The sequence below is a fragment of the Chrysochloris asiatica genome, unplaced genomic scaffold (assembly GCF_000296735.1).
Source record: "Chrysochloris asiatica unplaced genomic scaffold, ChrAsi1.0 scaffold00006, whole genome shotgun sequence".
NCBI lineage: Eukaryota > Metazoa > Chordata > Mammalia > Afrosoricida > Chrysochloridae > Chrysochloris > Chrysochloris asiatica.
In genome coordinates, this window is record NW_006408524.1 from 30486350 (window position 1) to 30500384 (window position 14035).

At 43.2% G+C, this 14035-nt stretch overlaps 1 protein-coding gene across 1 annotated transcript; it reads right to left on the reverse strand.

The window, feature by feature from the left end:
- Positions 1-631: 631 nt before the first annotated feature.
- IL6 (interleukin 6 (interferon, beta 2)) lies at positions 632-5328 on the reverse strand. Its single transcript, XM_006832221.1, has 5 exons — positions 5310-5328; positions 4928-5127; positions 3063-3173; positions 2278-2424; positions 632-799 (listed from the first exon to the last, which is right to left on the reverse strand). The coding sequence occupies exons 1-5, from the start codon at positions 5326-5328 to the stop codon at positions 632-634; spliced, it is 645 nt and encodes a 214-aa protein (XP_006832284.1).
- Positions 5329-14035: the final 8707 nt, after the last annotated feature.

Below are 14035 nucleotides of genomic sequence, written 5' to 3' on the forward strand. Positions count from 1 at the left end.
TGATAGACTTGGTGTACAGCCATCCCGATTGCAGAGACATATTTAAATAGGTTTTGGTGTGGAATAAATCAGTGCACGTATCAACTTGAACCCTAGTGGTACTTTTTGAATTAATTTCTTCTGTGTTTGTGTACTAATTGTTTGGTGACGATGGTATTGCCAAGATTAAGCTATACAGGACACACACAGTCTTAGATATGGATTTTTTTTTAAAAAGGCAATTTATTGGTATAAAAACAATTTAAACATTAAACATTATATAAATACAATATAAATATTTCTTCAAAAGTATGTATAAATTAGCAATTTATTTGAGGTAAGCCTATACATTCCATGAAATGATCTGGCTCTGAAAATGACGAGGGTATTATTCAAGCCATTTTATTATTTCAAAACTAAGACATAAAATACTTCAAATGGCACTTCATTAAAAATATAAATATATCACTTGTATAAATTAACTCAACTTCATATACTTAAATATCAATAAATTAAAAATAATTAAAGTAGTGTCCTAATGCTCATACTTTTTAGTTCTTCACAGAGAACAATATAAGTTTTGTACCCACCAGACAGGTTCCTGCCCAGGTGAAGGAATGCCCATGAACTACAATGATCTTGGATGTCCAGGTTACATTATCCGAACAGCCCTCAGGGTGACCTGCATGAAGTCTCTGAGGCTTTGCAAGATGAGGTTAATCGTTGTGTTCCTCAGCCACTCGGTCTGCGACTGTAGCTTAGACAGCAGGCTGGCATTAGCAATTGGGTTCGGGGTGGTTACTTCATCTGGATTCTTTAACTGAAGGAAAAAAAAGTGAATGGATTTTTTAAACATTGACGAAGTCCTTTGCAGTGGAAGGATGCTTTGAGGTGTGGGAACATGTTCAAGGTTGAGGGAGATGAGATTAGTTGGGATTGCCTGCCCTGACTCATCTTATGTGATGAGGTGCTTTTCCTCCAAGCCCACCTGCTTAGACCCCTTTCAGAGCAACTGAGTTATAATCATCCCTTTGTGGTTCTGTCTCCCATTAGGCCATAAGCATCTTGAAGATGGTACCACATCTTCTTTTCTGTTCTGTGCAATAGTGGTTGGCAGATAGTAGCATTTTGTAGCTGTTTGTTAACTGAATGAGTAAGTGATTGAAGGACCTACAGTTAAAGCCTTAGGGGTGGGTTCTTAAGTAGCCTCTAACTCTTGTGTTTTATCTCTGGACTCTCTGTTATCTACCCATCCAGCATCTACTGAGCATCTACTGTGTGCCAGACTGTGGACACTGATCTAGAGGGGACAGAGAAAGACCCACATGGTGGGAAGTATCTTGTTAAGCTCAGCACTTCAAAGTGTGGTCCTGGAGCTGCATCACTTCACTTGGGCCTTGCTAGAAACACAGATCTTAGACCCTACTTGGGACCTGCAGAATCAGACTCTGCATGGTTTGAGGGGACTTCAAAAATTTTGTGGAAAATTTGTATTATCTTTTAATTCCATTTTCCTATGAATCTTTTTGAGTCTGCTTCATAACAAGATGCCCAGAGGATCTGAGGGTACATTCAAGTGTTAGAGGTTTTAAGGAAAATTGCTAATAATGGTCCAGCAGCCCATTCCCACTTTTCGTGGTCAACCCTTCATTACTCGGTATTTGAATAGGTAGAACTACCTTTGCATTAGCTCTTCTGATAAAAAGTAGGAAAAGGGAATTGAAACTAACCTCCCCCCCCCGCCAAAGAAAAAATAAATAAGAAAAAGGAGATGTCACTTAGCAATAAAGTACTAAGATAATTTTTGTATTCTCTGTTCTGTTACTATAGATTACTGAGCATGTTTGGGTCAGCCTCCTTCTGCAGGTGTGTGTGTAGACTCCTGGTGTGGCACTGTAGGATCAGCACTGGACTACGAACTACAAGGTCGGCAGTTCAAACCCACCAACTGCTCCTTGGAAACATTATATAGGGTCTCTCTGAGTTGGAACTGATTCAAATATATAACAACTTTATATATTTATGTGTGTGTGTATATATATATATATATATATAATTTCTTAGTGATGTTAAAATCTACCTCATATAATGTAGTTTTAAAAGCAGTTATTAATGCCCTTCAATGCTCTTTGCATAAGGCATTCTATAAAAAAATACTAAAAAAAAACAACAAAAATGGTTAGCTCTTAGGGAATATTTCTCAGATCTTTCCTGTACATGCAGTAATTTTTTTTTTTTAATATATCAGCCTGGCATCGTCAGGTTCCCCATGCCAGATGAGGGCTGGCAGACACTTACCTTTTGCTTCAGGAGACGGACCAGGGCTTTGGCACTATTCTGCACAGCTATCACTTTTCCCTTTTCACCCTCAAACTTGTTCTGCACGTACTCCAGGTATATTTGGAACTCCAAAAGACCTGTGATGATTTCCACCAGGCAACTCTCCTAAGAAGAAAGATGGAAAAATTGGGGGTTAGTAGGAAGATTTTGAAAGTTAAAATAGGTATCCTTGAGCTACTTCTTCCCATGTCCTTCCAGGGAACTTCAAGTACTTCTTAGGTACCATGTTTAGGGACATCGGACCAATCAGCGGCCCCATTTCACATATCTAGGCAATCAGAGGCACCAATTAATTTTCCTGTAAGCTCAACAGGTGCTGGAACGCAACAATGGGAGCCTTTCTCTAACTCTTCATTCCTGTTGGGCTGAGACCTGCTTTTAGGAGATAATCAGTTGTCAGTGGGGCTACTCTCACTGTTTAGAAGCAGGGCCTACAGAGTGACCACAGCAGAGGGGGCTGGGATCCTGTTAGGAGCTGCCAAAGAGGAGAAAGGTCAACGGACCACCTTCCCCAGGACCAACCAGATAAATCTGATGGAAATCTGATAGATATATGAAAACCTGAACACAGAGAGACCATTTCTAATGAGCCTTTTAATAAAGCTCGACATTTCCTCCTCATGAAAGTTACATGAACTTGACATCTGTCTTCTTTATTGCCTGCAGGTGTCTGTATGTATAAGCACTGCACATAAGAGCTTTGGCTTAAGGAATAACTAAAAGGGAATGTGATGAGTTCATACCTTATCAAATTCTTTTTCAAAGCAGCCATCATTTTTGGTCATCTTTGGAAGGTTCAGATTATTTCCTGCCAGCACTTCAGTGTTTTCACACTTGTCATATTTGTCACACATCTGGGAAGGAATTTCATATGAGTTTTATCATCTAAACAAAATTTACTTCCACTGAGTCGATTCTCACTCATTGTGACCTTGCAGCACAGAGTAGAACTGCCCTATAGGATTTCCAAGACTAAATCTTTATGGAAACACACTGCTACATCTGCCTTCCGCAGTATGGAATGGTGGGTTCAAATACAGCCAACCTTTTGGTTAGCAGGCAAGCACTTTAATAACCACACCTCCAAGGCTCCTCTTGCTTCACCAGGTCTCCCTTGTTATCGCCTATTGTTAAGTGATATTGACTTGGTTCCAACTCATAGAGACCCTGTATAGGGTTTCTGAAGAGCCACTGGTGTATTTGAACCAACTTTTTGGTTAGCAGTCCAGACCTTTTGCTATTTCCTACAGAGCCACACCAGGACATCACATTTATCATTTCAGTGCCTCTAAAGCAAACACCACTAGAGGGCCGATTCATGTTCTACCAAAGCCAGAAAGTTAAGAAGAAAGATCACAACTTATTACCATCCTAGCAAGCCAGGTACAGAACAGTTGAGTACACCTTGATTTAATTCCAGGCTCCCCATATGACTTCAGACTTTTTATTCTGAGTCTGTTTCCTTATCTCCATTTGGGAAAAATTAAACATCGTCTTCGTAAATTGAAATAATTAATTAGAGAAGTTTGGTACTTGGTAACTGATAACAATTTTGATGATATGTGGTATTTAATTTGAACCATAGAATGAATGTTCCAGCTGGAAAGACCTGTGAGATCAGCTAGTCTAACTCTGTGATTTTACAGATGGGGCTCTGAGGTGGTCGGGGATTTGCTCAAGATCACAAAGCTGATTCAGCAGAACAGAAACTAAAATTCTAGCTTCTCATCCCCTCTTCTGGGCTCTTTCCTTACTACCAAACAAAAGCCAGGTCCCTTGCATTTAAAGCACAGCTAAAGAGAATGTTGACACATTGTGAAAAATGTAATTGATATCACTGAACAATTTATATAGAAATAGTCAAATGGGAACATAATTTTCTGTGCACACTTTTACCAAGAACACAGTAAATTATTTAAAAAGAAAAACTAAATAAAACTAAAAAGAGCATTTGTGGCTGTTCTAACCTGCTGTTGATGTTTCCACATTTATGGGCTACATGGTATACATTTTAAGAGTCCTGGTGGTATAGTACATTAGGAGCAAGGTCAGTAGTTTGAATCTGCCGGTTGCTCCTCGAGAGAAAGATGAGGTTTTCTGCTCCCCTAATGATATACTGCCTCAGAAACAATATACAGGGTAGGGTTGCTATGAGTAAGAACTGACTCCACGGCACACTACCACCACCACCACCACCACCACCACCATGGTATGCATTTTAGCAGGAATAACTCTGGGAAAAGTACTGCAGTTGCTATGAGAAGCTACCAAACATTCATTTCATGTGTTACTTCTCTAATCCTTCCAAAGTCCAAGGGCAAAAAGAAAGCAGAAAGACCATACTTTTGATTAGGAAGAAGGGATGACCCTCAGTTTATGCCAAGTGTGGAGCCGGGAATATACTACTCCCTTCTGTATTTCCCAGGAAGAAAGCAATGTCCAGAGACCAGTAGCAGAGGAGGGATACAGAAAGACCTTTGCCCTCCACCTCCCTTTTGGCCTCAACTGGAACCTGTCTCAGAACCTAGCAAAGACCTCCCAATGCCCCTGTCCACATGCAGGCACAAGAACAATGAATACTTTCTCACCACCAGTCAAGCCTACCTACCTCGTTTTTCAGTTCAACAACTTGGGAGAGAATGAAACGGATGAGATTTACAAGTTCTTCAGTTTTGTTTGGAGAGGTGAGTTGTGGTCTGTTTGAGGTGGTATCATCTTTGGAATCTCCTCCCAGGGGTGTTGGGGTGGGAAAAGCAGAAGCCATCACCAGGAGCAGCCCCAGGGAGAAGGCAACTGGACTGAAGGCGCCTGTGCCGGAGGAAAGGAAGAGAGCAAGTGGAAGGAGCTACTTAACTGAGAGCTCCTTAGTGAGCTACTTGCACAGCTGCTGGCCAGCCGCCAGCCCCACCCGCCGACACACCACACGCTCCCTCCCACCCACAGCATTCGGCAGCCAGGCAGCCCTAGGGGTTGGAATTCCCTTCACTTACTGGTGCAGAAGGTGTTCATAGTTCGGTTCCTGGTAGGCAGTTGGAGCTCTCTTTTGTTCCTGGTGGGCTCAAGGGCAGAATGAATCTCAGACATCCCCAGTCTCCTATTTATTGGGGCTTGAGACTCTAATATTGAGACTCATGGGAAAATCCCACATTTGATAAATCATCTTTGTTGGATGGTGGGTGTGGGGCCAGAGCGGGTGGGGCTGATTGGAAAACTTATTAAGATTGTGCAATGTGACGTCCTTTAGAGCATCACAGAAATCACAACCCCGGGGTTGGGGGGGTGAGGGGGGCAGTGGGAAATAGTAATGCTGAGGTCATCATTGAGGCTAGCCCTAGGAGCAAGATCACTCTTCCTTTACTTTCTTTCTTTTTTTTTTGTTTGTATAAGTGACTCAGCACTTTGGCCTGTCTTGAGAAAGTGAAGCTGAAGTCATTCACGAAGTCTTAGAAGAAAAAAAAAACCCCAAAAACAAAAAACTAAAGCTGACTATGCTCTAAAAAATACTTGAATTATCAGATGAACAAGTTAGGATATAGTATTCCCATTAATTTGGATTTGAAAGCATCTAAGATGTTCCGCCTTGAATTCCCTTAGACCACACCACAACCCACCAGCCTGGAGTTACAAGTAGAACAGTAGGATCAATAATTTGCTGTACTTTTATTTCTTGGCTGTCTCCACAACCAGTTATTGAAGAACATCTGGCCAGCCCACATCTCATGAAGCTTTTTCTAGGAGTCTCCAGGTGGAGTGTTTGGTGCACACGTAAATGACTCTTTTTTTGCCACCACATGGTACCTGCCAGTTTCTTCTTCATCTGCTCCAGTCCACTTGTGGAGGTTTGCTCCAGCCCTTCTGTCTCTCTAGTAGCCCCTTAAGGAACTTCTCCATGAAGACTTTGATCTCTGTGTGAAAGTGGTTGCCTTGGGCTCTGGGGCTGTCAGCAGAGCCACCTGGGGTCCTCCACCACAACCTGCTACCTTATTCCTGTCTGGGAGACCCAGAGGTGCCTGGAGGGTACTGTTTCTGCTGTAGTTCTGAAGACATCCATGCCCAATTGGTTTGGACTGAAGTGGGGAGAACACTACTCACCTCTTTAATAGGAACATCAACCGAAGAACTGTGGCATCTTCTGGAACTTGTGTTCACTGCTCCTTCTCCCTATATGACTTGACTTGAATCCAAAGGTGACTGGCAAGAAATCTCCTAACCTAGACAGGCCTCTAGGCTCTGAATCATGCTTCTCCTCCAATGTTGGAACCTTTGTTATTGGATCAAGCTTGTACAGACCTCTCTGCCCTTGGATGACGCCTCTGGCAGGAGGATCCTTCGTTTCATGCAAATGGGCTATAGACTAAGTCACCCTACCGGTCTCCTAGACACCTAGACAGCTCTGGGGATTAGCTCCAGCCCCCAAATGGAATTCTTACATTGCACCAAAACGTTATTTACAAAACAGTGTTAACATCTTAGTCATGTATTTGCCTTGCAAAGGAGATGGCTTCATGATTACTAAAACAATGACCACAGCTAGGGCATTTAAGAGAGGAATGGTTTGCTAAAGATTTGTTTGTTCATAACATTTTAGGACATATACCTGCTGGGGAAATCAAGGTCACCCATTCTTCTGCTGGCTGCCTAAACAGAAGCAGTGGACCTGTGGACTTAGTTGGATTTTTAGTTTGAGAATGACCAAGTGGGAGGATCATTGGAGGATTCTGGTTTTAGAGCTCTTTGGCCTTGAGCTCCTCAGACACTTACAAGCAGAGTTCTTGGTTTTGCACTGAATGGTGCTTCCTCTCCCAGCTACCCTTGGCCTCTTTTTTTTGAGCTACAACTCAGTAAATTTCAAATACTACTGTGACTCAACAACACAGAGCTTTATCTTAACAAAAGTCCTTTTTGATAGGAAGTATAGTGTGGTGCTGTAGGCTAATGCACTGCACTGCAGAGTCAGTTTGAACCACAAGGTTGGCAGTTCAAGATCCCCAACTGCTCCTTGGAAACCCTATACAGGGTGGCTATGCATCAGAACCAACTTGATGACACTTAGCAACAACAAATGGGTACATGATATTCAAATAGGACACCCACACATATACACATAAATACATATATCATAATTTCAACAGTCTGGATGCCACCAATACAATTTACACCTTAGACTACAGATTCTGGGGTCACACAGCTATGGGACCCTGGTGAAGTTACCGCCAGGATCTGTACCCTTGCTTGCTCATCTATTGCTGTGGTGGTTGTTAAGTATCGTCAAGTTGGTGCCTACTCATTGCGACCTTATATAGCATTTCCGAGGTTGTAAATTTTGTTGAGAGCAGAAAGCCTCATAGGTCTCCTGCATAGTGGCTGGTGGGCTCAAACTGCCAACCTTGTGGTTTACAATCCAGTGCTTATCCAACTTGAGTCTTATTCTAAGACCTTTCTAAGGCCTTCTGCTAAGTGTGCCCATCTCAGCAATCTGAGAGTAGCTTTCAGGGTCTTCTCTTTCAAGGGTGAAGGGGACTGGTTTAACCCCAGACCTTGTGGAAGGGGACAGTTGTGTGTGTGTGGGCGTGGGACAAGGTGCAGGAGTTGGGGGCGATGGTCTGCTGCTCCCTTGTATATTGCTGTTATGGGTCTGTTTTAACCTCAATGTCTTGGGCTGATATCTGCTTGTTGGAGAAATGTGTTCTCCCTTACTCCAAAGCATTAACACAACATCATATTTCTATCATGATAGCATCCTTCTTTTGACTCTCAGTGATTTTACCATTTGGAGAGCTTACCCTTTGTATTTTAGTATGTACAAATGGCCAGGAAAAGCTATGTTGTCAGCCTTTATTAACTACTACCTTAATTACTAGATTATATCACTGTTGATTTGGAGCAACTATCAGCTGAGAGCAAGAGGCGCAGGCATATGGAAGAAGAGAAACCAAGGCAGTTGTGCTTCCTTTACCATCTTCTCCGGAGCTGGCTGCACTTCTCAGTGTTGTTGCTCATGACTGCTTGCCTACATGTTGATGGAGTCCAATTAATGGGTCTATTAATGCAATCAAGGCTCTTGTTGTTGTTAAGCGTCACTAAGTCGGTGCCGACTCATAGCAACTCTGTGTAGGGTGTCCGAGGAGTGGCTGGTAAATTTGAACCACTGACCTTGCAGTTCAAACAATCTTGCAGTCCACTCCTACAGCTCAACACCAGGACTCTGTCAAGGTAAAGGGGAAAAAATTACCTTCTCTTTTGTACTTAGGATCCCAGGAAGAAAGGTGTTTTTCACAATTTACAAGTTAAAGCTGTGGTGCTTTTTTCTCTCTGTGTATTCTGGGGGCCAGGGGGTGGGTGGGTCAATGATTTAATAAGAGAAGCAACAAGGAAGAAAAAGGGAAGTCACTGGGCACTAGGAAACTTGCAGATACTTTTAGAGTGCAGTTTCATTTGTCACATGTCACAAGTTTGTAAACTGAAACAGTAGGTGATTCAACAGCTCCTCCTGGGATTGAATCCCTCTTGCAGACACCAGGCCTGCAAAGCTCTGGGAAACTTTTCTGCTTTGGGAAAAGTGCTGGTGTTACTTGGGGAAAGTATATTAAGGACATGGGGCATATTTGTTTGGAAATGGTCAGTTGATTTTGGAGGGCAGCTGGTTTTGGAGACCAAAGCTCTTGACAGCTCTCAGGGTCTTAGCTCTGATGTGTTCACTGCCCTATTTGTGCCCTGCTGAGGGTCTGAACTTCACTTTTCTAAGAGAGAGAATGTTCTGGGGCTGGGCTTAGGTCTCTCAGGACCAGGAAGAGGCACATCTGCCCTGTTGTGTTTTTGATTCAAGACTGTACAAGGAGGCCATCTGTTCTGCTCGGTGCTAAATTACCTTCCCCTGCTGAAATGGAAAATCCCAGGCATTTTAGGAAGGAAGTGGCCTCTCCTGGGGCAACAATGTAGACTCCCCGTGCCTTGGGACCCTCCCTCTTACCCTTCCCCCCTTATCTGTAGGCCAAGAGAGTACAAAGATCTCAAGATGTTAATAAGCTAACTTCTCTGAAACTGGTTTGTTGAGAAATGGCCTTGGTGCTCCCAAAGGAGCCTATTTACCCTTCCTCCTCCCAGTTGAGAAGGTCCCTGAGGCTGAGTGTTGGTGCTTTATCTCTTCTTTATCTGTGGGGCAGGATTTTCCTGTTGGTGGCTGCTGGTTCTGCTTTGCAATGAAGAAACCTCCGCTTGTCAGCTAGAAGAAATAAATTCATGTGTTCTCACAAGTCATTTGAACTATCTTTGGTTTCTCCAAAGATCTCAGTTCTCTTGGTTCAGTGTCATAGACAGAAACCATGCATGCAAAAACCCTTTCCCTCAAAATTAAGGTACTAAGAATCCATTTGAAAGCATCACATGTAATGGCAAAAGCAGGGGATTCTGCTGGCCTGGTTATGATGTAAGTATTTTACCTCCCACTCCTGCCCTTTTGGCTACTTAGTTCTCAAATGTATTCTCCTTAGGAGGCTAAATCCATGAAAGATGAGACTCTCTCCGGTCTTTATGAAGGACTGATTGATTTCCATGAGTTGCTTTGGACATATTGAGAGCTCTGTAATTCTGGCTGCTAATCTCATGGTCAGCAGTTCAAAACTACCAGCGGTTCCACGTGAAAAAGCGCCCGTAAAGATTTACAGCCTCGGAAACCCTATACAGGGTCTCTATGAGTTGAAACTGACTCCACTGCACATAACTACCACCACTGCCAGTATTTCTGGAGACGGGTCTTTCTTGATTGATTGACAGTGTCATAGAAGAATTCAGATCCAGGTAAGAAGGATCAAGAATCAAATCAGGTGATGACTTCAAGCTATTGAATTCTAGTTTGAATTCTGTGTTGTATGCGTGTGGATGTGTGCTATGCAGAGCAGTTTTTGACCTCCAGACCTCTATGTGTGTATGTGTGTGTGCACCCTCTGTGTGAAGACTGGGTATCCAGGACACTTGTGCTCCTTGTTGATTGTTGTTGTCGTCTGCCAGGCCTGTGATGCTGGGTCCATGGTGTTACCACAGCAGCACTCTGTCCCCCAGGGGCTCTGTGGGATGATGGTCTTATGTTTCTTTGGGTGAGGTGCAATCTGCTAGACCAGGCAGCTTGGTTAGTGACCAGGATGCATGGAGGCTCTTTCCTCAAGCCTGAGATTGAAAATTGTCTCCCGGGGTACACAGTGGAGTTTTTTCACTAGTAGGGGTGGGGGGTTGTAATGATCTTTTCAAAAGGGGGAAATGCATTCTCAAAGGCATATTTGGGAAGTTGGTGCTAAATTATTACTGCTAAATGCCTCAGATTCTCCCCTTCTAAACAAATAGACACACAAGCAAGCAATCACCAAACCAGTTGCCTCCCAGTGGATTCTGGCTGGCGGTGAGCTGTTTTTATCAGTGTCAGACTGTACTCCACTGGATTTTCAATAGCTGAATTTTCTAGAAGTAGATTGCCATGCCTTTCTTCTGAGGGGCCCTCTGGGTGGACTCAAACCTCTGGTTAATAGGTAAGCTCATTAACTGTTTGTACCGTATAGGAACTCTTTCATATATGAAGGGGTCTCCCAAAAGTTCATGGAAAAATTCCACTATCTTTTAATTCCATATATCCATGAACTTTTGGAAGCTCCCTTGAATATTCCTTTCTTTGTGATAAGTTTACTTGCTTTGGGCCCAGTTGAAGGTACAAGATGTGTAGTTTGGGACATTCGGGGGTCATTAGTAGATTTGGGTGCTGGGCTGTTTCTGTTCTGGCCTTGTGGATGGCCACTCTGTTGGTCAGGCTGGTGAAGGCCGCATGGGCCTTCCTGTCTTTGAAGTCAAGGTTCAGAAGGAGCTTGGGGCTTTGTACTGCCGGCAGGAACTTTTGGCTGAAGGTAGGGTTTCCCTGAATTACGCTTTTCTTTTTGCTGCTTTTCTGAATCCTGGTTTCTTGTGTTTGGGGAGTGTAGCTGCTGGCAGGGGCACTGGCAGGGTGACTCCCAGAGCTCCGTTCCCTCCTCTGTAACAAGGAGGCAGGCAGGCAGGCAGGCAGGCAGGCAGAGAAATGCTCTCTGCAATTCCCTCCTCCCTCTAGCATATTGTGACTCTGATTCTGTGGATCCTCATTAGCCATGCTTAACAATCCAGTGCCTCCTCTTGATGGAACTACAGGACCAGGAGACTCTAAATGGAGAACTAGTTCTCCAACACCCCAAATTCGGATGCCATCTTCTAGTTCATACCCCAAGAGCAGTTTGTTAACCTGTTGTGGTTGGTTAAAACAGCATCCATTCTTAACATGCCCGGGATGCTGATGCCCACAGGGATGGCTAGATTGGTTCAGAAGATCCCAGAACCCCAAACATCAATACCAGGATGCATCAGTTATTATATTTTTAGTCATTATATAAACAAGAAGAGATCAGCATTCAAAATGAAATGCTTCAATTGAAAAGAAATAATTATGCAAATGATACAAGTTCAAAAGTAGAAAATTAATAAAAGAGAGAGAGGTAAAGTGAACAAAAGCAATGGTGCATAATGATGGTATTACCTATAGGTGTCCATTGTTACCATTATGGTATAAACACCTTTGTCATTTTCGATTTAATTACACATATAAATCTATATGAACAAAATCTGTCTTGGAAGAAGCACAGCCAGATGCTCCTTTGAAGTGAGGCTGGTGACACTTGGTCTCATAGGCCTTGGACATGATGTCAGAAGGGACCCATCCTTGGAGAAGGACAGCATGCTTGGTAAAGTAGGTCAGCGAAAAAGAGAAAGAGTCTCATGGAAATGGATTAACACAATGATACACTGGTAACCATGGGTTCAAACCCAGCAATGATGGTGAGTATGGTGCAGAACAGGACCACACGGCGTTTTGTTTTGCCGCTCATAGGCTCACTATGATTCAGAACCAACTTGATGGCAACTAACAATGGCTTCCTGGTGTGGCACTGTAGGATAAGCACAACCTTGCTAACTACAAGGTTGGTGGTTCAAATCCACCAGCTGCTCCTCAGAAACCCTATACAGGGTCGTTATGAGTCAGAACCGACTCAAAGGCACTTAACAACAACAACGTAGATTTAAATATATGGGAAATAGGAAACTACCATACATAGTTTCTTTCAACTTGCTTTTCTTTATTGCACTGCTTTCTTTGCATAGCATTCTGAGTAATTCTTTGCATAGCGGTGAACATCCCAGTCAGAGCTCATCTAGCGAGGTTGATGGATGATGCCCGTATATGCATACCACTTACTTTATAGGATACAGAATGAGTTCATATCATAATGGGGATAAGATGCATTTAGCAATTACTAAGTTTCTTGTTCATGGTTGTTCCAGGAACGCTGGCGGTACAGTGGTTAAGTGCTTGGTTATTAACTGAAAAGTTGGTGGTTCAAGCCCACCAGTGGCTCCACAGCACATAAACAAGGCAATTTGCTTCCATAAAAACTGCTGTTGTTAAGTGCCTTCAGTTTGTTCCGATTCATAACGACCCTGTACTGAGTTCCCAAGGAGCAGCTGGTGGATTATATATAGCCTTGGAAACCCCGCAGGGCAATTCTACTGCATCCTATAGGGTGCTATGAGTGGGAATTAAATCTACAGCAGTGGATTTTGGTGGTTCATTGAGTAGTGTAATCTCTAAAACAGTATGCTGATAGTTTGACATCATGTAAGTGAAATAATGCAGTTCAGATGAACTTTACTTTTCAGCTTGTTCTAGTGACGTGACCGCAGGCCAGGTGTCAGTAGTTTGCTGCTCCTCACTGGTGAAGGAACCTATGGGGAGTTGTTGTGGGTGATAATGTCATCATCTCCCCCCTTCTTCTGTGACTCACTTCTTTTTAAACCTTGAAATGCCTTACTGGGGATTGTTTTATGAAGCAGAAAAATGTACTTCTTAATAAGGAGTTTGCAGTCCTGTGACATTTATCTCCCTTCCATCTCTAGTTCTGGTTGTGTCTCCCTCAGGTGACCTCTGACACATTGTGATTGTGTCACTTGTGCAAGAGAAACTGCATTTCCTGTGGGTGCTGAAACTAGGCCCAGCACCCAGCAGATACCCTCCCTTGATGATGGTTGGAGAAGAAGTTTGGGTGAGAGATGTATAGTCATGGCCCCTCTTGAGGGCTGAGACACTGAAATGGACTACTTGTGGAGTGATTTCAGCATAGTTACCCACTAAGAGTTTGGGAAAAATTCACTGACTCCTGTTGGTAACTTGGAACTCCAAGTGTCTTGGAAATGGATAAAGGCCACAACCTGTCAGTTTGTCGTACTATGGCCACTTTTATGTGTTGCTATAATGCTGGAAACTATTCCAATGGTGTTTTGAATATCAGCAGAAACACCAATAGTGAATAGGTTTCAGGGAAGTTTCTAGAATAAGAATAGGAAGGAAGGTCTGGAGATGTACTGCTGAAAATTTGTCAAAATGAAAACTTTATGTATCATAACTGAATAATGTCTGAGAGAGTGCTAGATGAGCCCCCCAGGTTAGAAGGCACTCAAAATACACAGTGCCTTCAAAAATGATTGTGAAGATGGTATGTTGTTAAGTGCCGTGGAGTCGGTTCAGACTCATAGCGACCCTGTGCAGGGTTCTGAGGCTGTAAATCTTTACGGGAGCAGAAAGCCTCATCTTTCTCCCACGGAGCAGCTGGTAGTTTCGAACTGCTGACCTTGTGGTTCGCAGCCCGATTCG

Bases quoted from the DNA above. Each gene is read 5' to 3' on its own strand.
- IL6 (XM_006832221.1), bottom strand. The intron at 3,174-4,927 runs GTAGGTAGGCTT...ATTCCTTCCCAG, and splicing joins TTGTTGAACTGAAAAACGAG to ATGTGTGACAAATATGACAA. The intron at 800-2,277 runs GTAAGTGTCTGC...TTTTTCCTTCAG, and splicing joins TCCGTCTCCTGAAGCAAAAG to TTAAAGAATCCAGATGAAGT.